A 27081-nucleotide genomic window follows, 5' to 3' on the forward strand; every position below is an offset into this window, starting at 1 on the left:
CATGACCCAAAACATAAGCCAATTTCATCTCTGTTCAACCAATGAAACAGCAATCTGATCCAATGCTGGAAGAAAGCTTACTGTGCTGTATATCTACTTAAATATGGCACACTATTGTAACAGAGAATTTCATGAACTCTCAGTAGTCAGGCATATAATCCACTGACTTGTAGAATCAATTCCCTTCACTCTGTAGATGAGACTGTTTTCTTATTTTACAGACTTTGGAAAGAAAATGAAGGAGTCTTGTGGAAGTTAATAAGAGGTACATCTGCAGGCCTGGAAAAAATGCCATAGTAAGGAGCTAAAAAGAGTAGACACCCAAGAAGAAGGCAGAAGGAGGTGGGAGAAGCATGAAGAAAGACAAATGGGAAGATGCCAAAAAAAACTTACTTTCCACTGAAATTTGGTCTATGCCAGTTTTGCACATGGGTTAAGAGAATAGTTTCTTCCTGCTCCTCAAGTTGACCTTCCTGTACCTCAAAACCCTCCATTCAGAAAGTCCAGAAGGCCTAGAAGCAAAGGTTATTTTCCTCATGGGCACAGAAACAGGTGTTTAACCATCATTTTTAAGCTTGGAGGAGAAAAGGGGATGCAAATAGTTTAATATTTCTAAAGTAAACATTTTCATTTCTCCTACTCTTTTGAACTCTGGGTGCAAATGAGTGTATTCTCTTACACATATTCTTGTATGCAAATGTCTATGTATGCTAATTAAGAGTATTAAAATAAATCAGCTGGAAAAATAAGTATCACCTTTAATTGAATCAGTATCTAAACTATAGTTTGCTTACAGCAGAAAAAGTATGCTCTGCAATGACCTTCATTTGAAGAACTGAATGAGACTGATAATTATCACTTTTAAAGCGAAAATGGTTAACAGTGTGAATGATATTTTAGGTATCAAAAAAATTAAGTCTCTACCCTGTAATTTTATATAGCAAATCTAATACATGTAGGGCAATAAGAGATATAACAAACTATTATTAAGAACTATAGTTTCATTTTATAAAAGTTAAAACACATCTCAGAAGTTACTCTAAAAGCATAAGGGGGTCAAAAGAGATGCAATGCTAGATTGAGGAGCAAGTAGAAGTAAGCTGCAGACACAGAAAGGCTGATATAGATTACTCATTAGGTAGTAAAAGCTCCAGCACTTTAATTCTAGTCACACCAAGTGTCATTCTCTATTAACAGTCTTTTGATTTAGCAAATCCAGGTCTTATGGTGGGAAGGTAAGAATTAATATGAAAAAAAATCACTTATAGAAATACAATCTTGGTTTTAAATTTACTTCAAAAGCACACCAAAATCTATACAAAGCATAAGAAAATTACACTCGAACACATAAAAGATAAATACAAACACAAGACCTGTTTTACTTTATCAAAAAGTAACCATGGGATGAATTCTAGAGAAATTTCAATCTTAAGCAGAAATACAAGTTATACCATCAAGGCTATTAGTTAAAGAATAATGTGTTATTTCTATTAAAAAGGAAGTTAATTCACATCCTAAGTGAACTTGAAAATAAGAATTTCCTAATCTGCTATGTAGATGAAATTGCAATTTGATATGCTAAATACTGTTATAGCTCACCTCTTTTGGTTGCACTTTAACTCAATTCACAATATATTTTTTAGATTTTTTAGTCCCCAGTCCACCTACTTTGGAGTTGAAAAACTCCTTGTTAGCTTTTAGATTCTATAGAGACCTCTCAAAATAATCTGAAATAAAGCGCTAAAGTGAATGTCTATTTCTCCATTTGACAGCAATTCTTTTATAACCATAATTACTGAATCTATTAAGATTTAGAAGGGGGGTGGGAGGGGGGTTCATGTTTGGGAACGCATGTACACCCGTGGTGGATTCATGTCAATGTATGGCAAAACCAATACAGAATTGTAAAGTAAAATAAAAAATAAATTTAAAAAATAAATAAATAAATAAATTAAAAGATTTAGGAAAATGCTTCTGTCAATGACTGTCATGTAAACTTCAACTGTTAATATAAACTTTGAAGAAATAGCCATCGACATACTTCTGATAAAATAAATCAACGAATAAGTTAACAAAGTGGGGGAAGAAGAAAGACACACTGATTACACTGAAAAATTAACAAAGCTGTTAAGAAAACTTAGATTTAAAAGTGTCTGGTAAACTAAAAGTGGCTTCCCTAGTGGTTCAGTGGTAAAGAATCCACTTGCCAATGCAGGTTCAATCCCTGAGTCAGGAAGATTCCCTGGAGGAGGAAATGGCAGCTCACTCTAGTATTCTTGCCTAGGAAATCCCATGGACAGAGGAGCCTGGCACACTACAGCCCACAAGGGTGCAAAAGGGTCTGACATGACTTAGCAACTAAACAACAACAAAAGCAGAACTTTAAATAGTAACTACTTAACAAAACAAAGATGGCAAAACAAAGACCAAATATAACAGTGTGTGCATGCTAAGTTGCTTCAGTTGTGTATGACTCTTTGCAACCCTAGAGACCACAACCAGCCAGGCTCCTCTTCTATGAGATTCTCTGGGCAAGAATACTGGAGTGGGTCACTATTCCCTTCTCCAGCGGATCTTCCCAACCCAGGAATTGAACGTGCATCTCCTGCACTGGTAGGCAGATTCTTTACCACTGAACCATCTGGGAACCTGCTAAAAAGCCAACTGCTCCTGCTGCTGCTGCTAAGTTGCCTCAGTTGTGTCCGACTCTATGCGACCCCATAGACTGGACTATGCAGCCCACCAGGCTCCGCCGTCCCTGGGATTCTCCAGGCAAGAACACTGGAGTGGGTTGCCATTTCCTTCTCCAATACATGAAAGTGAAAAGTGAAAGTACTTGTTATTTACAAGAGGAAAAATTGCCTCAAGGAGATACCACTAGGTTGGTTATAACCAAAAAGACAATAACAAGTGCTAGCAAGAATGTCGGAGAAGGTGATGGCACTCTACTCCAGTACTCCTGCCTGGAAAATCTCATGGGTGGAGGAGCTTGGTAGGCTGCAGTCCATGGGGTCGCGAAGAGTCGGACACGACTGAGCGACTTCATTTTCACTTTTCACTTTCATGCACTATAGAAGGAAATGGCAACCCACTCGTGTTCTTGCCTGGAAAATCCCAGGGACGGGGGAGCCTGCTGAGCTGCTGTCTATGGGGTCGTACAGAGTCAGACACGACTGAAGTGACTTAGCAGCAGCAGCAAGAATGTGGAGAAACAGGAACCCTCATTATACCACTGGTGAGACTGTAAAATGGTACAACTCCTTTGGAAAACTGTCTCACAGTTATTCAAAGGTTAGACAGAGTCACCCAGTATTTCCACTTCTAAATATATAACCAAGAAAACTGGCAACATATGTCCATATAAAAACATGTATATGAATATTCATAAGCTTTATTCATAATACTGAAAAAACAGAAACAACCCAAATGTCCATCAACTGATGAATTTTAAAAATGTGGTACAATGAAATACTATTTTGCTATAAAAAAGAATCAAGTATTGAAACATGCTATAACATGAATGAACCTTGAAAACATTATCCAAAATAGGCAAATCCATAAAGACAGAAACTGCATTAGTAGTTCCAGGGGCTGGGGAGTTGGGACTGGAGAGTGACTGATAATAAGTATAAAGTCTCTTTTCAGGGTGATGAAAATGTTCCAACACTGACAGTGGTGATGGTTGCACGACTCTGTGAACATATTGAAACCAATGAATTGTACACTTTAAAAGAGTAAATTTTATGGTAAATTCAATCCTGAAGGAAATCAGTCCTGAATATGCACTGGAAGAACTGATGCTGAAGCTGAAACTCCAATACTTTGGCCACTTGATGTGAAGAACTGACTCATTTAAAAAGACCCTGATGCTGGGAAAAATTGAAGGTAGGAGAAGGGGAAAACAGAGGATGGGATGGTTGGATGGCATTACCAACTCGATGAAAATGAGTTTGTCTAAGCTCTGAGAGCTAGTGATGGACAGGGAAGCCTGGTGTGCTGCAGTCCATGGGGTCACAAAGAGTTGGACATGACTGAGCGACTGAATTGACTGATGTATCAATAAAGCCGCTATTTAAAACACAAAGAACATTCTAAAATAAAATGCCACAAAAGGTTGAAAAAACAAAAAAACACGGCTTTTATCAGGCAAATAGTAATAAAAAGGAAGCTTAAAAAAAGTAACAACACAAAACAAGGTAATCTTATGAGGAAAAGTCTAAAAGCAGGGGGAGGGGGAACAGTTTAATTCCAGACTTTCCCCCTCAGATTAAAAAACAAAGGATGGTCATTCTCACCACCATTATTCAACAGTGTATTGCAATCCCAAAAAGTGCATAAGATAACAGCATATAAGGTACTAAAAGAAGAAATAAAACTGTCTCTATTACCAGATGACATTGTAGCCACATATAGAAATTTCAAAAATTGGAAAAAAAAGCCTTCTTAGAACTAAGTAATGAGCTCAACAAGGTCACAAGATAGAAAATCAAGAACAAAAAGTCAAGCGTACCTCTATATACTAACAACCACCATGAAAAATCAAAATTTAAATTATAATACAACCTGTAATCACTCAACAGAGTGAAATACTTAGATAGGGCTCTAATAAACAAGTGTAAGACTTGTATACTGAAAACTGCAAACAAAATGCTGATGAACAAAATAAAAGAAAAATTAAATGCAAAGACATTCATATATTGAAAGACTCCACAGAAAAACTGTATATTATCCCTCAGTTGATATAGAGGTATAACTCGATTTCCATCAAAATCTCAGCAGGTTTTTTTTTTTGGTAGAGAGAGACAAGACCACTTTTAAAATTTATATGGAAAGGCAAAGAAACTAGAATAGCTACAAAAATTTTAAAACAAAACAATAAAGTTAGAGAAATTACTCTGCTCAATTTTATGAGACTATATATCTACGGTAACCAAGATCATGTGATATAAGAGAGAGACAGAAAACAAATCAGTGGAACAGAGCAAAGAACTCAGAAACAGACCCAAATAAGTATGGACAGTGATTTTTGACAAAGGTGAAAAAGCAATTCAATGGAGGAAGGATACGGCTTTAAAACAAATGATGCTGCAGTAATCAGAAATTTGTAGACGAACCTCACCTTATATAAAAGGTAACAACAAATGGAGCACAGATTAAATGTAAAACATAAAAATATAAACCTTTTAGAAAAAAATCACAGGAGAAAATCTTTCAGACATATCTAGAGTTAAGCAAAGAGTTTTAGACTTTACATTAAAAGCATGATCTATAAAAGAAAAAAAAATTCAACTTTGCTCTGTGTAATACTCTATCAAGAAGATAAAAAACAACTACAAAACAGGAGAAAATATTGGCAAACCACATATTCAACAAAGGACTAGTATCTAGAATATATAAAGAACTTTGAAAGCTCAATAATGAAAAAACAAACAAATACTCAATTAGAAAATGGATAAAAAATATGGAGAAAATTCACTAAAGAGAATACTCGGATACCAAACAAGCAAATAAAAAGATGTTCAATATTATTAGCCATTAAGCCAAATTAAAATCATAAGCTATCACTACACATCTACCAGAAAGGCAAAAGAAAAAACAACAACAACAACCAAATGATGTAAAAGATTCAGAGAAACTGGATCACTTATACGCAGCCAGTGGAAATGCAAAATGGTATAGTTATTGTTTGTGCTTTCCGAGAGTCTCTGTTTCCCTCAGTCCTATGGAAGTTCTGTAAACAAATCCTACTGTCCTTCAAAGTCAGATTCCTTGGGGATTCCTAGTCCTTTTGCAGGATCCCCAGGTTGGAAAGTCTGATGTGGGGCCTAGAATCTTTGCAACAGTGGGACTTCTCTGGTATTACTGTTCTTAAGTTGGTGGGTCACCCACTCGGCGGGTATGGGATTTGATTTTAACGTGATTGTTTTCTTTAGAAGAAAAGTTATGATCAACCTAGACAGTGTATTAAAAAGCAGAGACATCAATCACTTTTCTGACAAAGGTCCATATAGTCAAAACTATGGTCTTTCCAGTAATCATGTATGGATGTCAGAGTTGAACCATAGATAAGGTTGAGCACCAAAGAATTGATGCTTTCAAATTGTGGTGCTGAACAACTCTCTTGAGAGTTCCACAGACAGCAAGAGTTCAAACCAGTCAACCCTAAAAGAAATCAGTCCTGAATATTCATTGGAAGGACTGATGCTGAACCTGAAGCTCCAATACTTTGGCCACCTGATGCGAAGAACTGACTCATTGGAAAAGACCCTGATGCTGGGAAAGGTTGAGGGCGGGAGGACAAGGGGACAAGAGGATGAGATGGTTGGATGACATCACCGATTCAAAGGACATGAGTTTGAGCAAGCTCCAGGAGATAATGAAGGACAAGAAAGCCTGGCATGCTGCAGTCCGTGGGGTTGCAAAGAGTCAAACACGACTTAGTGACTGAACAACATAGTAACTGTGGGAAATAATTTTGCAGTTCCTTTTAAAACTGGAAATGAACTTACCATATGGCTCATCAATTGAACACTCGGGCATCTATCTTAAAGAAAGGAAAACTTATTTCCACACCGAAACCCATATATAAAGGGTAACAGCAATTTTATGCATAATAGCCAAAACACTGGAAACTATCTAAAATGTCTTTCAATGCATAAAATGGCTAAATAACAGAATACCATGCAACACACTACTTCCCAGAAATAAAAAAAGAACTACTGATATACACAACACATCTATCTTTGGATAAACCTCAAAGAAATTATGCCGAGTAAAGAAAGCCAATCTTTAAAGGACATAAGGCATGATTTTTTTAATATTGGTGAAATAATTTAGAGACAGCACGAATTAGTGGTTGTCAAGGACTAGGCACGGGGGAGGAGGGTAGTGAGGCTATGAAAGGGTAGGAACAGGCAGTCATGTGGACTTGGCAGTAGTTACATGAAGCTACCGTGTGATGTGATGTTCAAGCTGGTTTTAGGAAAGGCAGAGGAACCAGAGATCAAATTGCCAACATCCGATGCATTATCGAAAAAGCAAGAGAGTTCCAGAAAAACATCTATTTCTGCTTTAAAGCCTTTGACTGTGTGGATCACCACAAACTGTGGAAAATTCTGAAAGAGATGGGAATACCAGGCCACCTGACCTGCCTCTTGAGAATCCTGTATGCAGGTCAGGAAGCAACAATTAGAACTGGACATGGAACAACAAACTGGTTCCAAATAGGAAAAGGAGTACGTCAAGGCTGTATATTGTCACCGTGCTTATTTAACTTCTATGCAGAGTACATCATGAGAAACGCTGGGCTGGATGAAGCACAAGCTGGAATCAAGATTGCTGGGAGAAGTATCAATAACCTCAGATATACAGATGACACTACCCTTGTGGCAAAAAGCAAAGAAGAACTAAAGAGCCTCTTGATGAAAGTGAAAGAGGAGAGTGAAAAAGTTAGCTTAAAGCTCAACATTCAGAAAACGAAGATCATGGCATCTGGTCCCATCACTTCATGTCAAATAGATGGGGAAACAGTGACAGACTTTATTTTGGGGGGCTCCAAAATCCCTGCAGATGGTGACTGCAGCCATGAAATTAAAAGATGCTTGCTCCTTGGAAGAAAAGTTAGGACCAACATAGACAGCATATTAAAAAGCAGAGACATGTGTATACCTGTGGCAGATTCATGTTGATGTATGGCAAAACCAATACAACATTGTAAAGTAATTATCCTCCAATTAAAAAAAAAATTATACTGTCAAAAAAAAAAAAAAAAAAAAGACAGAGACATTACTTTGCCAACAAAGGTCCGTCTAGCCAAGGCTATGGTTTTTCCAGTAGTCATGTATGGATGTGAGAGTTGGACGGTAAAGAAAGCTGAGCGCTGAAGAATTGATGCTTCTGAACTGTGGTGTTGTAGAAGACTCTTGACAGTCCCTTGGACTGCAAGGAGATCCAACCAGTCCATCCTAAAGGAAATCAGTCCTGAATATTCTTTGGAAGGAATGATGCTAAAGCTGAAATTCCAATACTCTGGCCACCTCATGCGAAGAGTTGACTCACTGGAAAAGACCCTGATGCTGGGAGGGACTGGGGGCAGGAGGGGAAGGGGACGACAGAGGATGAGATGGTTGGATGGCATCACTGACTCGATGGACATGAGTTTGAGTAAACTCTGGGAGTTGGTGATGGACAGGGAGGCCTGGCGTGCTGCTATTCATGGGGTCGCAAAGAGTCGGACACCACTCAGTGACTGAATTGACTGAATCATGTGATAAAGTTGCAGAGAGGTATACACACAAAGATGAATGCATAAATAACCAACATAATTTGAATAAGCCCTGTGAGTTGTACCAATGTTAATTTTCTAGTTATTAAGATCTTGCACTGCAGCTAGAAAAGATGCTAACAATGGGGAGGCTGGGTGAAGGGTAGACAGGATGATCCTTACTGTGCACTTCTTTGTAATTTTCTATGATCAATGATTATTTCAAAATCAATTTAAAAAATAAACACAAGCTATAACTTGGAAAAAAAATATTTACAAATCATGTATCTAAGGACAAGTATCTAGAATACATATATGGCAACTCTCAAAATTCAACACTATATAAACAAACAAATTAAAAAATGTGAAACTCTTTGACATATATCACAGCAAGATCCTCTTTGACTCACCTCCCAGAGTAATGGAAATAAAAACAAAAGCAAACAAAAGGGACTTAATTAAACTTAAAAGCTTTGGCACAGCAAAGGAAACAATAAATAGGATTAAAAGACAAAGCCAGAATGGGAGAAAATAATTGCAAATGAAACAACTGACAAAGGATTAATCTCCAAAATATATAAGCAGCTCATGCAGCTCAATACCAGAAAAACAAACCAATCAAAAAATGGGTGGAAGACCTAAACAGACACTTCTCAAAGACATACAGATGGCTAACAAAGACATGAAACGGTGCTCAACATCGCTCATTATTAGAGAAATGCAAATCAAAACTACAATGAGGTATCACCTCACAGTGGTCAGAATAGCCATCATTTAAAAAATCTACAAACAATAAATACTGGAGAGGATGTGGAGAAAGGGAACCTTTTTGCACTGTTGGGAATGTAAAGTGATACAGCCACTATGAAGAAGAGTATGGAGATTCTTTAAAAAACTAGGAACACCTGTGGTGGATTCATGTCAATCTATGCCAAAACCAATACAGAACTGTAAAGTAAAAATTAAAAATAAATAAATAAATTAAAAAAAAAAAAAACAAACAAACTAGGAACAGAGCTACCATATCACTCAACAGTCCCACTACTGGGCGTAGTAAGTGAAGTCGCTCAGTCATGTCTGACTCTTTGTGACCCCGTGGACCGTAGCCTACCAGGCTTCTCCGTCCATGGGATTCTCCAGGCAAGAATACTGGAGTGGAGCATGGACCCTGAGAAAACCGTAACTGAAAGAGACCTATGTACCCCAGTGTTCACTGTAGCACTTTGTACAACAGCTAGGACATGGAAGCAACCAAGATGTTTATCAACAGATGACTGGATACAGAAACTGTGGTACATATATACAATGGCTATTACTCATCTATAAAAAGGAACACATTTGTGTCAGTCCTAATGAGCTGGATGAACCTAGAGCCTATTACACAGAGTGAAGTCAGTCAGAAAGAGTAAGACAAATATTGTATATTAACTCATGTGTATGGAATCTAGAAAGATGGTCCTGATGAACCTACTTGCAGGGCAGCAGGGGAGACAGAAAGAGAGAAGAGACTTGTGGACATAGTGGGGTAAGGAGAGGGTAGGATGAATGGAGAAGAGCAAGGACAGATATACATGACCATATGTAAAATAGACAGGCAGTGGGAATTGGCTGGGTAACACAGGGAGCTCAACCCAGTGCTCTGTGACAACCTAGAGGGGTGGGATGCGTGGGAGATGGGAGGGGGGCTCAGGAAGGAGGGGACATATGCATATCTGTGGCTGATTCATTTCGATGTACGGCAGAAATCAGCACAATATTATAAAGCAATTATCCTCCAATTAGAAAAATAAGGAAAACAATGTGAAAGACATGCACAAATATTTCAGCAAATACACACATGGAAAGATGTTCAACATCATCATTAGCTTTTAGGGAAAGACAAATTAGAATACAATGAGATATCACTACATACATAATTAAACACTGAAAATAAAAAGCAACAATAACATATAAGCTGGCAAGGATGAAGAGAAACTGCATCTCTCATATATTGCCAGTGGAAGCAAAAAATGGTATGCACACTCAGGAAAACAGTTTGGTGTTTCTTCAAAAAACTAAACACATACTTAGGACTCAGAAAACTCACTACTGGGTATGTACTTAGGAAAAAAAGAGGAAACTTAAATCCATACAAAAATCTATATATGAAAAAGAAAAAAAACTGCACATCAGTGCTTATAACATTATTTGTAGTAGACAAAAATTGAGGAAAACCAAAACACCCTTCAACAGGCAAAAAGGCAGAGAAACTGACACATGCATACCACGAACTACTCAGCAATGAAAAGGAATGGAACGTAAGTTTCCAACACAAATCATCAATAAAGTCAAAAGACATCCAACAGAAAAAACACTTGTGAACTGTATCACAGAGTGCTAAATTCCTTAATTTTACAGATCAAAGAAAACCAATTTTTTTTTAAGTTCTTGAATTTAATGACTAAACTTTTAATATGTTGACTGCTTGACAATTTTTCTTTGGTTCTGTATTTTCTCATTTCTCAGATTAAGCTTATTCTTTGAAACAAAATGTTACTTTCTTTAAGATTTTTTTTTTTAAATGCGACCATTTTTTAATGGTCTTTATTGAATTTGTTACAGTATTGCCTCTGTCTTTTGTTTTGGTTGTTTGGCTGCCAGGCATTTGGGATCTGAGCTCCCCGACAAGGGATCGAATCTGCACCCCCTGCATTTAAAAGCGAAGACTTAACCACTAGACCGCCAGGGAAGTCCCACAGACGCCACAGAAGTCCCATAAACCAATCTTTAAATGAGCAAAGTTCACATAACAGTTCAAAGAGAAAGAAATATAACCGTCTCAAACAAACTTAATCCTCACTTTTAAGAGATGCAAGTAAAAACTTCAATGTGTTACAGATACTCACTTAATCTGAAGTGTTCAAAAAGTTTAGTAACAGAGTATTGCTGAGGCATAGGGGAAAAAAATATTCTCTACATAGCCACTAGCATTATAAATCGGCAAAAACATTTTCTGGAGGGAAATTTGACAACGTCTATCAAAATTTTAAACACACATTCTACTTCTAGGAATTTATCTTATAAAAATATTGGATATATTTGGACATGTGCACAGGGATATACACCCCAGAACAATCTGTGTAATACAGCTTTTTTGTGTAATACAGTTTTTAATAGCAGGAAAGTAAATGTCAATCAACAGAGGAATATTTAATAAAACACAGTCCAATCAACTACATACTAAGCAGATGCTAAAAAAAGAATGAGGCAAATATGAGGACAAAAACTTTCTGGAAAGACATAAAAGGAACTGAAAGCAACACCTGTGGTTGAAATAAAATTAGGAGAGAGACTTCCTTTTCACTATAAACTCTTTGGTAACTTTTGACTTTTATATTAAGTAAAAATGCATTAAAAATGTATTTTAATTTGAGTAAAAATTAAATATAATAAACAGACCAAGAGACTAACAGTTTCATTTTGATAAAACAGAAACAGACTCACAGACACAGAAAACGAACTTATGGTTGCCAGGGGAGGGGGTTTAAATTAGGAGTTTGGGAATAAAATATATACACTTCTATACATAAAATATATAAGCAACAAGGACCCACTGTATAGCATAGGGAACTATACTCAATACTTTGTAATAAACTACAATTAAAAAGAATATATATATTTATATACAAAGCTGAATCACTTTACTACATACTTGAAACTATTATAAATATTTTAATAAAAAGTTTTAAAAATAAAATTGCAATTTATATTACTTAATGGACACTAGTGTCTGGTGATACTATTGTATACAACAAATGTAACTAAAATGCATAAGAAATAAATTAGTCAAATTTGCCAAAGTTTAAAATAAATATTCTCTACATCTTTTAGAAAAGAAAAGAGAAGAAACCAGTGCTGCCAAATTAGGAAGACAAGTTTCTAGGGAAGAAATCCGCCTACAGAAAGAATCAGTGCTTTTGATTTCCTAAATTTCAAGTACAGAAGAGCACAGCTTGTGTTGAATTGTTAGAAGGCAAATTTTCTAAAAGCAGAGTAAATCATAAACCTTTGAATGCCCTTTTCAATGCTTATCAGAGCCTGCGTCCTTGAATTTGCATCACCTGATCTTCAGGCACTGGCTATTAGGCATGTCAGAGAAGGCAAATTCAATTATAAAAAATGAGAGGAGAAGGAAACTGTGAAACCTAATCCAATGCCAGAGGAGCCCTTGGCAGAAAACACTGGTAACCAATGTTATTAAGATGTAGCAGAAACCCTACCCGCACTGCACAAAACAAGATGGATCATTTTAACTATTTAGGAATGCTGACACCATCTGCTGTCTTGTTTCCTAAGGCAAAAAATCGTGTGTGTGTGTGTGTGTGTGTGTGTGTGTGTGTGTGTGTAATCGGATGAATAAATATATATTAATTCAAATATTTTCTATAAATTATTCACACATCTTCCCAAGTCTAAAATAACTGTAATTTCCTTTATGCAAATGTTCTACTTTAAAAAGGAAACAGGTTGACCTAGCTTTCTAAAATACTGAGACTATAAAGCCTACACACTTAGGCTGTTGAACTTTCCCAGGAGTTCAATACACTGTTCCACATCGAAGTAGAGCTACTCATAATAGAACTCAGGAAAATCAAAATACACATTGAGAAGCTATGTGGTGTTTTAGACCTGTGGTGTTTAATGAAAAAGACTGTTTGACAAACATTAAAACCTATACAGAAGCCACCTTCCAAGACTTACGAAAAGAGTGAGGGAGGGATAAATTGGGAGACTGAGATTGACATATAGACACTACTATATATAAAACAGATAATAAGAACCTACTGTATAGCACAGGGAACTCTACTCAATTCTCTGTAGTGACCTATATGAAAAAAGAATTTTAAAACAGAGTGGATATATGTATAACTGATTCACTTTGTTGTATAGCAGAAACTAACACTTTGTACATCAACTATACTTCAATAAAAAATAATTTTAAAAAAGACTTAAAAAGAAAAAAGTGACTTGCTTCATGACAAACTGAAGAATGACATCCATATGATCAGTTAAAATGTGTTTCAGATTCTTTGCAAAAAAAACATTAGAAAACACTTTATTTACTGTATTTAAATAAAGTGGAGCGCTAATAAGTGTTTACTGTGGTTACCACATAAAAGGTTCTTTTGAGAGTATACAGATGAATATATCAGAGTTGATTTTGAGGAATAAATAACAAAGTTTTATTAAGAGCTCGCAAGAAAGTGAAATTGATTTGGATGGGAAAGAACAGACAGATATGTAAGGGGGACGGACATCATGCAAAGTTTAATGGAAAAGGCTTTTCAAAGCATCTGAAATAGGCCTCATAGAACAAACAGGATTTTAATACTGACAGACAAAAACGCACAGTAACTTAAGCATTTTACTTTATAACTACCTTTACCTCATCTCCCAATTCCTCCAGGTACTATGGACAATGAAAGAGTTCTCTTTAATATGTGTTCCAAAATGAAGAAAGACCTTAAAATTACTTACTGTTAAAGAAATAAAATGATTATAAAAATGGATAAAAATTATCTAATAAAATAGGGGAATGCCAAAACTATTGTTTTTAGTTAGAAACACGGACCACGCATACAATACAAACATTCAGCTTACACTGGAACCTCGTAAACTCTGTCTAAATTTAGTGCTTACAGATAAAATGGAAGGGGAAAAATGAAAAATTAAATTTATCCATCACATTCTGGACTCAAATGATCGTGATAAATTAGCTAAGTACAGGTCAAAACTAAATTCTTAAGAGTTTGTAATGATTTTAAATGTATGTATGTTGAGAAAGAAAGAGAATGCTGCAAGGCATTTAATTTTTCAGAAAATAGTTTTCTAGATTCAAAACAAACAACCTACTAGGAAAAGCCATCCTTTAGAAAACTGAATTCTACAATGAGGTAGTCACTTCAATTAATGAAGTACAGAAAAAGTCTTTTAACAATGTCAAAAATCTTACAGATTCTTTTTTTTCAATAGTTTCTGTTAGTTAGCAGGGCTTTAAAATATGTTCATTCTAAACTCTTGCAGATTACTCAGAATCTTTTTTCAATCTTTTCAGAATCTCTGAGTATTTCCATCCCACAAATACTGGATCAATAAACTCCCACCAATCACTTTCCAGCGAGCTTCCTATGTATAACCAAACTGTTTTATTTCTCTTATAAGAGTGAGAAACTAAAAATCTATTTACATCCCACTAAGCAATTCTATACCACCTACCATTTTGTGTGTATATCAAGAATAATGGATTTATTCATGAAGACAGGCTTCCCTGGTGGCTCAGATGGTAAAGAATATGCCTGCAATGCCAGAGAGCTGGGTTCAATCCCTGGGTCAGGAAGGTCCCCTGGGAGAAGGGAATGGCAACCCATTCCAGTATTCTTGCCTGGACAATCCCATGGACAGAGGAGCCTGGTGGGCTACAGTCCATTGGGTCGCAGAGTCGGACACGACTGAGCACCTAACACACACATTCATGAAGTCTGGTGTTCTATTAACACGAAGTCACCACGAACAATGAGTTAGTGAATACTGAACCACTGCTCCTAGGAGAAACACAGGGTTAAGTTCCTATAAGCCTCTGATCGCAACATTTTCAACAACTGATCAATATCTAACTTAGTTTTCTGTGTGTTTCTATTTAAAGACACAGTATTTGATATATATTGATAATTCATTAACACTAAGTTCACTGCCAACAGCATTGTAATTCATGCCTGAACGAAACTGTACATGTCTGTTTTCTCCATAATGCACATCACAGCCTTTTTGCATTTCAGAACATTATAGACAAAACTTCAGCACTATGTTTGGGGCCATTTTAAACAATGTGATCACCAACAAAAAGCACTGAAATGCAAAAACTGTAGCATTAAGTAGAGTGCAAAGAGGACATTTGTTTATGAGAGCGGAAAACAAGAAGACAAGAACCCCCTAGTCAACAGCAGGCTGAGTGCTCCCATCAGCAAACGCAAGATTTCTGCAGCTCTGCGCACGTCTCTAAATGGCTATGCAACTGTTGCAAGAAGTGATTTTGAATTTACAAGTAAAGTTGAGATAGCACACATTCACTCACCAGAACATGCAAATAATGAGGCTCAACAACACAAAGAAAGTTCAACCAAATAAACCTGATGGGAAATATTTCAGCACTTCCGTCAATTTTGTAAATGCAAGGGTTTACTTATTGGATCTCAAGAACGGGTAAAACTTTATGACACTGTTCTTAAACTGTTACATGAAAACACTCCATTAAAGCATTCTATAACTTTTCAGATGAAGCATAAAGAGAGAAATATTATTTAAAATTCACTGACTACTCTTAAAAAAGTCATTAAGAAAAAAATATTATATAGAAAGATAGCAAAAGCTATCTGTAGCTTTAATGTAATTTCTTATGAACTATCTCCTCCTAATATCTTTTTAGGGAAAACCAGATGTTTACCCGTTATTTTTACACACTAAAAAGTTCGTAAGGATAAAGTATCCTGAAGTAATAAAACAAGATATTAAGCTACAAAGGCAGAAAAAATTAGTGTAGACAATTAGAAGTGAGCATATAACATACACACTTAAGCAAAGTACCTCAGTTAAATATCAATAATTTAAATGTTCAATTTTATTTATTTAAAATATTATTCAATATAACCATAATGTATATCCAGTTTGCATTTCTACTTGTCATAACAAAATTTAACAGACATGTATGTAAACATCATCTATTCACTCTGGTACCTGAAATTCATATTAGTGAAACTGAAAACAAAATATGCTAATTATTAACCATGTTTTTGGCAGCGAAAAACTAGAAGATAAGTCTTTTAATAAAAGGACTTATTTAGAACACAGAATTAGCAGTCTTTAATAAGAAATGAGCTACCATATATACACATGCTCACACATGTACACATACACATTATATACACATGTGTATGTATATACGTGTGATATGAAAGTCGCTCAGTTGTGTTCTACTCTGCGATCCCATGGACTATACAGTCCATGGAATTCTCCAGGCCAGAATACTGGAGTGGGTAGCCTTTCCCTTCTCCAGGGGACCTTCCCAACCCAGGGACCAAACCCAGGTCTCCCACATTGCAGGCGGAATTTTTACCAGCTGAGCCACAAGGGAAGCCCATGTGTATATATGGCCTCCAACAAAAATGGGAAGATGAACGAGGAGAAATGTCTATACCATATTAGTAAGACGAAGAGAGGAACAAACAAGTCACAGAATACTATGTACAATATGATTCCTTCTTAGACACGAGAAACGTAACGTGCTTATATATGCATACACACTAAACTGCTAATGAGGAACGGAATTTGGGACTTTCACTTTTTATAATGAGCGTGTATAAGTTTTAGAAGTTTACAGCAGGTTCTCAACAAGTGTTTCCTTATTAATGGCTATTTTACAAATGTGATAAAATTCATGTTTGAAAATGACTCTTATAATCTTAATTTATTCATGTATTCTGCTAAATATAATTTAAAACAAACATTTCCTGGTTCAAGAATTTCTGTAAATGTTCTCAAAATTCAACACTCACCAATCCCCCAAACTGAAATGTTTACTGATTTGTAACAGGGATTGACAAATTTTTTCTGTAAAAGCCAGAGAGTAAATATTTTAAGGTTTTGCAGACATGCATGGTCTCTGGTGCATATTCTTCTTCGTCTTTGTTTTACTTTACAACCCTTTAGGAATATCAAAATAAAAAAGTTCTTAGCTCAGATCCACTAAAACAGGCTGCAGGCAGGATCTGCCTTTCCAGCCACAGTTTGACAATCACTGATTTTTAACAACAAACCAGCATCTTGAAGTCTGATATTTCAAATGTATTACACTGAATGTATCAGAGATCCCAACAGAGTCAGTTTTCTTCTACCTTAAATAAAGTAAGGGAGCATACAGCAATTAAAACTTCTGGTTGATTAATACATCGAATTCTATTAATATATTAGACACTGACCAAACAATGGGAAAACACAGTACATGAAATTTCAAGTGTTTATTAGTATTATATAACCATGATCATGTGTGTACCTGTAAAACACACATATTCACTTGAAAAAGTCAACTGAAATTGAAATACTACACAAAGCTCACATCTCCTTTTATAATAATTTAAACCATTTACTCTTTTAAATAACCAAAAATATCAAGTCATTTTAGATGTCATCAACCCTTAAAAATTAAAAACAATTCAGAGACTGACAGTAATTACTGGACTTTGATTTTGTAAAGGTCACTATAAAATATTAATCAACAATCTAACATATTATACTTTTAAAAACATTTATATTTTTGGAAAGTTTTTAACATTCACGGTGTCAGCACCCATCCCTGAAGACCTGAATATACTTTTTTCCTGTCTAAAAGACAGCTTATATACATTTGATTTTGTCTAAAACTGAAAGATTCTTATTACCATCTGGATGCTACTACCAAATATAAAATTCATTATGAATGATAATCTGGGTTACATTCAAACTCAAAAGTGAAAATGTATCCTCCAATAGTAACCAAATAACCATTACAGAATAATCTTACCTAGACTGGTGGGTTTTATCAGTTCATCCAGTAAATCATAAAATGGTAATTTTTGAAGTTTTATATCCGGATGGACTGGGTGAAGAGCTGATGTAAGATGTGGGAGTTCCAGTTCATGTTTAGGTCCCAGAAGAGAAACAGGGAGTAACGGTGATGATGCAGGGTGACCATCATAAGTGAGTTGTGGAATGGTAGATGGAGACAAAGTTGCTGGCATAGGACTTGAATGTACGTTGGGGATGGACAAGTCCGCAGGCGTCATGATTTTCTGGGGGAACCTCCGCCTATAGAGTTCTTTAATTTTCATTTGTACAGCAGGACTGCAGCCAGCCTTTAGCAAATGCAGGGCTTTTGTGAGAAGTTCGTGTTTGCGTCCGTGCTTGTTTCTCCCAGCGTAGCCCAACAGTACTTGGAGTTCAGAAACTCTAAGGCTCATAACCATTTGCTTTGAGACAAAACAAAATGTGAAACATTAGTATTCCAATAACATAATTTACAATATTAAATGATATTTTATTATAACATTTTATCCTTATGTTTTGTTTACAAAGGCCAGTTCCGTTACAGTCAATTCTAGTTATTTCAAACTTAAAATCTAACCATTTAAAGTAAGTAAACAAATAAAATTAAAATTAATGTTCATAAATCCACTAACTTCTACCTAGGGTTATGAAAGCTGTAAAATAAAGCAGACATCAGGTAAAACTACATCTCACCTCATTTTATTGTTATAATGAAAAAGTCAGGTCTTTACCAAGCACTTACTAAGTCTCCAAGAGAGTATTGAGTGCTATATGGATGGCAAAAGATAATGAGCCCTCAAGAAAATTTGTTTTCTTGGGGGAAATTATATACATACATGTGAAAGACATAAACAATCCACCTCAAGCACCAGACGTAGGCATGATGTAAATATTGTAACATTATAGACAATATTGTATTCTATACTAATTTGGGGATTTATAGGGCTTAAACTATACCTTTTTTGACCCATTATATACCAGATACATATGATATTTTCATATGGATTGTCATTAAATCTTTACACCACCACAAGGTGTTACCCTTCCTGCTTTACATGTGAAGAAACTAGTTAAGAAAGGTTAAATAACTTACCTAAGGCCACTTAGCTACTATAATAAATATCAACCAGGATTCAAACCCAGATACGTGTAATTTTAAATCCCATGATCTTTCATTAAACCATTAGGATGAAACTGGAAATATACTATTGACTCTATTGGCAAAGCTAGGCTAAAACGTCCAGAAATTGGGAATTCACCATCAGTCCAGGGATTAGGACTCTGCTTTCACTGCTGAGGGCCTGGGTTCAATCCCTCATGTGAAAACTAAGATCCCATAAGTACAGCTAAAAAGTCCAGGAATTTAATCCACATGTCAAAATCCATAAGCCTGTAGTAAAGAAATCTAACTTTGTTTAACTCTCTGTTCCCAAATTTCTTTCTCCTTTTCCCCCAACTTTTAATACTAACAGACCACCAACAGGAAGTATCAATGTATACCAATTCTCTCATTTTAAAGTTGAGGAAAATGAAACTCAAAGGGAAATATGACCCAAAATCGTAACAGCTATCAACAGCAGAATCCTGACTTCACCATCACTGACAGAAGGTGTCAGGGTGAAAGACACATGTAAGCTCACCATCTGCTCTCTCTTTTCCCAACTGTTTGTACACTCGTGCATGTGTGCTCCGTCGCATCTGACTCTGCAAGCCCATGGGCTGTAGCCCACCAGGCTCCTCTGTCCACGGGATTGCCCAGGTAAGAATACTGGAGTGGGGTGCCATTTCCTCCTCTAGGAGATCTTTCCAACCCAGGGACTGAACCCGTGTCTGTGTCTCCTGCATTCTCAGGCGGATTCCTTACCACTGAGCCATCAGGGAGGCCTCATCCCAAATACCAGTAACACAAAAGCTAAAATGGCTTTCCTAATTTATGACCACTCCCTGAAATTACATCCATTTCAAGCCAATCATCTAGAAGTTACCTACATATTACAAAACAATCAAGAAAAACAGAAAAACAAGCATATAAAGAGCTTCAAATGCAATACAGGTGGTTAATCAAAAAACTATGAGCCCTTCCCCTACCTTCTCTGGCCTGGTTTCCTCAAAGCTCAGCTTTTGTCATCCTTGCCTTTTAGGCCTGGCAGAACTAAATGATTCTCTTTTCACTACTCTCACAGGTTATTTTTCATATCTTTATTTTGGCACTTATTTTGCTGTACTACACTTTTATTTTTATACAAACAATTCCATGATCAGACTGAGGGCCTCTATGGTACAAGGTCATGTTATCTTCAGCTTCTAACACTAAGGCCCAACAATAATGCCTTGACAATGAATGATGAACAAAATTAGAAAGTCATACCAAAACAAAGGGTGGGGATGGATTCTACAGGGATAAGTTATACATATAACTAAAAAATAACTTCAAACGAACTCCCAAGTTCTTATGTTCATACAAAGATATAATGTAGACCTTAAAAACAAATTTTACCCCAAATCCTATAAATATACCTTTCTTTAGATTGCTATCAGAGGTTAAATAATTACTATAATGTCAATTTCTCCCTACTATTTAACCTGTCCTAAGAGTATAAAATAGTTTTAAAGATTTTTTTATTACTTATTTTAAAAGGAACAGAGATTTCAACAGAAAAGCACTGTATTAGTTAAGTAAGCTTCCACTCTTAGAGAGTAACATGAATTATGCTTCAAAGATTATAGGTTAAAAATAAATTTAAGTTGACATTGGTTAAATATATTTCATTTTGCAGAGAAAGTACAATAAAGTTTTCAAAACAGAATGTCTTTCTATTTCAATTCAATTCCATTCTCCTAAGTCAAACACAAACAAAAATCAACATTCATGGGTTACCATAAACTTCCCACAATTTTTGTCCTAACCCTACGGATGTAAGGATTTAAATGCAGCACAGATGGATTATTGCTCTATTTCTATGAAAGAGTACATTGACAACTCACATAAAATTAAATCTTCTGATTGATCATCAAAAGAAAAAAGTTAATGACATAGGTATAATTTTTGGTTTTGTTATCACAGGATGCATAATTAATCATAATTACTATCCTCATTTTACACATGGAAAAACTGAGCCCTAGAAAGGTTAAGAAATTTGTTGAATGTTACACAACTACTTCTACTCCAAACGTACTTTTATACGATGCTATTGTCTTTTAGAGAAAACAAACCACATGCCTTTTAGTTAGGAAAAAAGATCAACTTATTTAATATTCAATCTCAACTTTAAGCTTCAACATTTTAGCCTTAAAAAAATTGGTGGTTAAGATAAAAGAAAACTCCTGGATTCAAATTAACCACTGCACCTTATAATCAGATATAGTGAAAGATGAGGCTCTACCACTATTACTGGAGCAGCTTCTGCATAATCTTAAAGTCTGTAATTAGCATGCAGTATTTAAAAAATCAAGTAAAAGAGGGTGGGAAACACAAATATCTGAAGTTATCTATTACTCAAACCAAAAACTTCATAGAAGCATGGAGCAGTCAATTCACAGTGTAAAGTGTTGACAACAGAGGTAAACTAAACACATCTGAAATGTTGAAATGCAGTGTATTTGAATCTTTCATGTGTTTAAAATCTCCATTTGTTAGCACTATAACAAAATGAATACTTATAACTAAGGATAACATCAACCACTGCTACTACTAAAAATCACTGCCTTCTCGGATAGCACTGTGCTAACTCTACATGCCCAAATGATAGTTTTCAGAATCCTAAGGAATTTAGAATGTCTGAGAAATGTATATATTCTGTATAGAAAGCATTCTGTGGGGGACATCTTTCTAAAATGAATCTTTTTAATCAGACAGAAATACATACAGTTTTAAAAGTCAAAATTTGTCCCTTGCCCTGCCACCATTTTTCACATCCTTAAGACAACCATTTTCAAGTCTTTTTAGCTGTTTCTTCTAGCATTTCCCCCCCTATTTCTACTATATAGTAGTCTTTTAGAGTTATTTAAAATAACTAATATTTTAAATTTAAAAATTGTTTCCTATTAAAAGATAACAATTTAGATCTGTTACATCTCCTCTACCTCCATCTTTCTTTTTAAAAATATTTATTCATTTATTTGGCTCTTCTGGGTCTTAGTTGCGGGCGGCATGCAAGATCTTTTTTGCTTTTTTTTAACTTGCAGCATGCAAGATCTTTAGTTGCAGAATACAAACTCTTAGTTGTGGCATGTGGGATCTAGCTCCCTGACCAGGGATGGAATTCGGGCCCCCTGCATTGGGAGCGCAGTCTTAACCTCTGGACCAGCAGGGAAGTCCCTACCTCCACCTCTCCATCATCATTTTTGGTTGAATCAATTGCTGGTGTTTACATTATTACTATGGCTGTAAATAATATTCACAGATGAACCAAAAGTACATCATGATTACTGTTTATTTTCTGTATGACCTTACTTCTAGTTAACAACTGTACCATTTTTATATTTGCTTAGTTTTCTATGAAGTAATAGTTCATCTGCAAACTGCTAAAGTGCAACTTTCCTGTCAACATATTCAACTATATCAGGTAAATCTCTGTTTTAATTTCCTTCTTCAAAATATACTTCCTAAAACCATCCATTAAGTTCCAATTTGAACTGCTTGATCTCTTGGTCTGGCACAAAACTGTGGTGATGGAATTTCCCTCTAACTTATCCTGGGAATTCCCTTTCACTTGTGTTGGACCTCGTTTCCTTGATCTCACGTCTTTCTTTCTGGATTTTCTCTTTTTAGTGGGGTATTTCCCCCAGTAACTTCCTGAAAAGAGGGCATGGGGAGTACACTTTTTAAAAATCCCTTGTATTGTCTAAAAATATCTCGATTTACTCATACTTAACAAGTGAGCTTGGCTCAGTACAGAATTCCAGAGGAGAAGGTATGTTGTGTCAGAATTTTGTAAGGCTTTCCTCATCATCTTCTGTTAAGAAACCTGACATCTTTCTGATGGGCAATCTTTCAGTCATCTATATATCCCTCACAGAAGTTTCTCATGGTTTTGTTTTTAACTGTATGAACTAACCGTGGCTAAATTTTTACATTTAGCGATGTATGTCCATCCTTCAGTCCTGGGAAGATTTCTTACAGTCTTCCTTTGACTTCGTTCTCTTTTATGTCTGTTATTTAGATTATGGCCTTCCTAAACTGTCTAATTCTCTTTTGCGCTATTTTCTTTTTCCTCTTGCATTTACATCTCTTGTCTTTAGCTCTATTTTCTGGGAGATTTCCTAAACTTTATCTTCTAACTCTTCTTTTAAAATTTTAATTTCTATGAGTTCTTTTCTGTTTGCTGCACATATCTTTTCTATTCCTTCTACATCTTGTTCTTATTTTACATGAATTTAGTATCTTCTTTTCTCTTGAGGATATAAATAAATTGGGTGTTTGACACTGTTGTTTTCTTCAGCTGCCTGCGTTGTGTCTATAATTTGAGTTCTTTCTTACTATTTTCTCTGGTCTCTGCCTCTCAGGCTTGATGTTCTCCTTGAGCAGGAAGAAATCTCTAGCTGTACATTTATATCTAACAGTAAGTGCATGCTCAGTCACTTCAGTTGTATCCCACTCTGTGCGATCCTATGGACGCCCACCAGGCTCCTCTGTAAATGGGATTCTCCAAGAAAAGAATACTGGAGTGAGTTGCCATGCCCTCCTCCAGGGGATCTTCCCAACCCAGGGATCAAACTTGCAGCATCTCCTGCGTCTTCTGCATCGCAGGCGGATTCTTCACCACTGAGCCACCCAGGAAGCCTCGTATCTACTAGTAAGATGACAAAGATGATCAGATGAACTGTGTGAGTGACCAGACCAGGGTACTTCACTCCAGGATGATCAGGCAGGAAACTTGGCTATCATGAGAATTCCTTTTTTTCCTTTGATCTGATCAATTTTGGCAGAAAGGAATCCCTCAACCTCCTGGTTTGGCAGTATAAGACTGGCTTCCAGTGTTCTCAGAACACAGTAGGGGAATGGGGAGGGAGGAAGAAGAGGTCCTTACCATCCAAGAAGAACACATTTTAACTTAATCTCTTCTCAGATATTTAAGATTTTACACACACAGACACACACATTAGACTGTGTGTGCCTGTATAAGAACACTAGTTCGACCACAGAGGAAGGGACCATACACTGAGAAAGATAAATAATCAAGCAACAGTAATAAGCATTGTAGACTGAGTGCTTTTTGAGATTAAATAAAAAGTGCCAATGTTACTTTCTCATTAGCTATGACCCTATGTTATTAAAGGTCATAACTAAATCCTGAATAAAAATTAGGTACTTCCTTTTGAACCACCTAATTACCCTTGTTCACACATTCCCAGTGCAGTATTTTAAAGGATTAGTCATGAAGCAGACCCTGTATTACGAATCTTTATCTGGTATCAATTCGTAACTAATCATAAAGCAAAATGAATTCTAAAGGTAGACAAAAGAGGCATTTAACAATGTCCTAGTATTTCATTTATACTTTTGCTTTCTGTCCACCAAAAAAACCCCAATTATCGAAAATACTGTGCATAAAGATGGTACAGTACACCAAAAATATTTTATTCATTGTTTTCAAAGTTGGATTCTTCTTTCAGTGGAACTGACTTTGGGATCATTTCTAATCCTTTCCATTTGAAACAGTTAATAAACAGTTGTTAGATTAGCAATTTGTCAGCAATGTCCAGTTCAACCAGAAAACCTAGTTAGACAGTTTCTACTAAAGGAGCAAGTTAGGTTGGTTACATACTTCTCCATAATCTTGTTCCACCCAACTTCTCATCTTTTATTGATTTCTTAATATAAGATGACCGAAAAATGACCTGCTGATTATCTTTCCTCTTCTGGTATCTTCCATCACATGGGTTGCATTTAGCTCCAATATAATGACAAAACATGAAGGTTCCATTCTCCTTCAAGCAAAGTACAAACCTAACATTCTGTTGAAATGGCATACCATGGCTTTGATTTTTGATAATTTAAACATCATTCCCATTTCTGTACTACCACAAAACCGATAGCTATGTCCTTTAAAAGCTCCTTCTAGATAATAACTTGAATACTAAAAATAACAAACTCAAACCAAAACAGTTTAAAATTTGGATAAAATATTACTTTTATAATAAAAAAAGTTTAGCTTAATTTAAAAATCAAGAATTTAAACTTCTTATGCACAGGTAGGAAAAACAAAACTTTACATAAAAAGTTGCTCTGTGTACATAGCTGTATAACAAACACTTTCTGGATTCATGAATGAGCCTTAAATGAGTTACAGAGAGAGGGAATACTGGAACAAACAATGAACACAAAGAGATAAGCTATTCTTCAGAGACAGGAGCATATAATCATATTAATTCAATTCTCAAAAGTAACAACACCTACTATGTGCTAAGTACAAATACAACATAATATGGTACTTTTATATGTAGAATTTGGATTCTAGTACTGACTTGGCCACTAATTTACTGAATCACAATTTTCCAGGGTCTATATTCTCATTTTAAAAAAAGAGATTGACTAGAACTTCTCAAAGTTTCCTCAAATCCTCAAAATTCTGTAATACTATAACTCTATTAAGGCTTCCCTCATAGCTCGGTTGGTAAAGAATCCACCTGCAATACAGGAGACCCTGGTTCTATTCCTGGGTAGGAAAGATCCTCTGGAGAAGGGATAGGCTACCCACTCCAGTATTCTTGGGCTTCCCTTGTGGCTCAGCTGGTAAAGAATCCACCTGCAATGCGGGAGACTTGGGTTCAATCCCTGGGCTGGGAAGATCCCCTGGAGAAGGGAAAGGCTACCCACTCCAGTATTCAAGCCTAGAGAATTCCACTGCACTCTATCTGAAAGTTAAGTGGAAAAGGAGGAAGAGATAAATGTTAACAAAACAGGACTTCCCTGGCAGTCCAGTGGTTAAAACCCAAGCTTCCAACTGCAAGGAGGAGTGAGTGATATAATCAAGATAAAAGTCTGACTATTCTTAGTATTATCTATCTTATTATGAACACAGCTATTTCTACCAGTGCAACCCTAATAAGGCATTTTAGGCTGGCTGGATTATTTTCTTTAGGCAAATGGAAGGATGTTTTATGTTATGCTTTTTTTTCAACAGGGGCAGGGAGTCACATCCACATCATATTGTCACTCATATTAAGATTGAGGTTAACTAAAACCTTTATTCAATTGTTTTCACATGAAATGCTACTAGGTTCAGTCAGTTCAGTCACTCAGTCCTGTCCGACTCTTTGCGACCCCATGAATCGCAGCACACCAGGCCTCCCTGTCCATCACCAACTCCCAGAGTTCACTCAGACTCACGTCCATCGAGTCAGTGATGCCATCCAGCCATCTCATCCTCTGTCGTCCCCTTCTCCTCCTGCCCCCAATCCCTCCCAGCATCAGAGTCTTTTCCAGTGAGTCAACTTTTCGCATGAAGTGGCCAAAGTACTGGAGTTTCAGCTTTAGCATCATTCCTTCCAAAGAAATACCAGGGCAGATCTCCTTCAGAATGGGCTGGTTGGATCTCCTTGCAATCCAAGGGACTCTCAAGAGTCTTCTCCAACACCACAGTTCAAAAGCATCAATTCTTCGGTGCTCAGCCTTCTTCACAGTCCAACTCTCACATCCATACATGACTACTGGAAAACCATAGCCTTGACTACTAGACGGACCTTAGTCGGCAAAGTAGTCTCTGCTTTTGAATATGCTATCTAGGTTGGTCATAACTTTTCTTCCAAGGAGCAAGCATCTTTTAATTTTATGGCTGCAGTCACCATCTGCAGTGATTTTGGAGCCTCCCAAAATAAAGTCTGACACTGTTTCCACTGTTTCCCCATCTATTTCCCATGAAGTGATGGGACCGGATGCCATGATCTTCGTTTTCTGAATGTTGAGCTTTAAGCCAACTTTTTCACTCTCCACTTTCACTTTCATCAAGAGGCTTTTTAGTTCCTCTTCACTTTCTGCAATAAGGGTGGTGTCATCTGCATATCTGAGATTATTGATATTTCTCCCAGCAATCTTGATTCCAGCTTGTGTTTCTTCCAGCCCAGCATTTCTCATGATGTACTCTGCATAGAAATTAAATAAGCAGGGTGACAATATACAGCCTTGATGTACTCCTTTTCCTATTTGGAAACTGTCTGTTTTTCCAAGTCCAGTTCTAACTGTTGCTTCCTGACCTGCACAC

The 27081-nt window shown here is 36.2% G+C and overlaps 1 protein-coding gene across 1 annotated transcript in view; it reads right to left on the minus strand.

The window, feature by feature from the left end:
• The window catches only part of LOC120852513 (E3 SUMO-protein ligase PIAS1), a 127895-nt gene that overhangs the window by 71627 nt on the left and 29187 nt on the right, over positions 1-27081 (minus strand). Inside the window, exon 2 of the mRNA XM_040225790.1 lies at positions 17856-18300. Coding sequence (XP_040081724.1) covers positions 17856-18300 — 445 coding nt within the window. The remainder of the gene's footprint in view (positions 1-17855; positions 18301-27081) is intronic.

The sequence above is a fragment of the Oryx dammah genome, unplaced genomic scaffold (genome assembly GCF_014754425.2).
Source record: "Oryx dammah isolate SB20612 unplaced genomic scaffold, SCBI_Odam_1.1 HiC_scaffold_26, whole genome shotgun sequence".
NCBI classification, from domain to species: Eukaryota; Metazoa; Chordata; class Mammalia; order Artiodactyla; family Bovidae; genus Oryx; species Oryx dammah.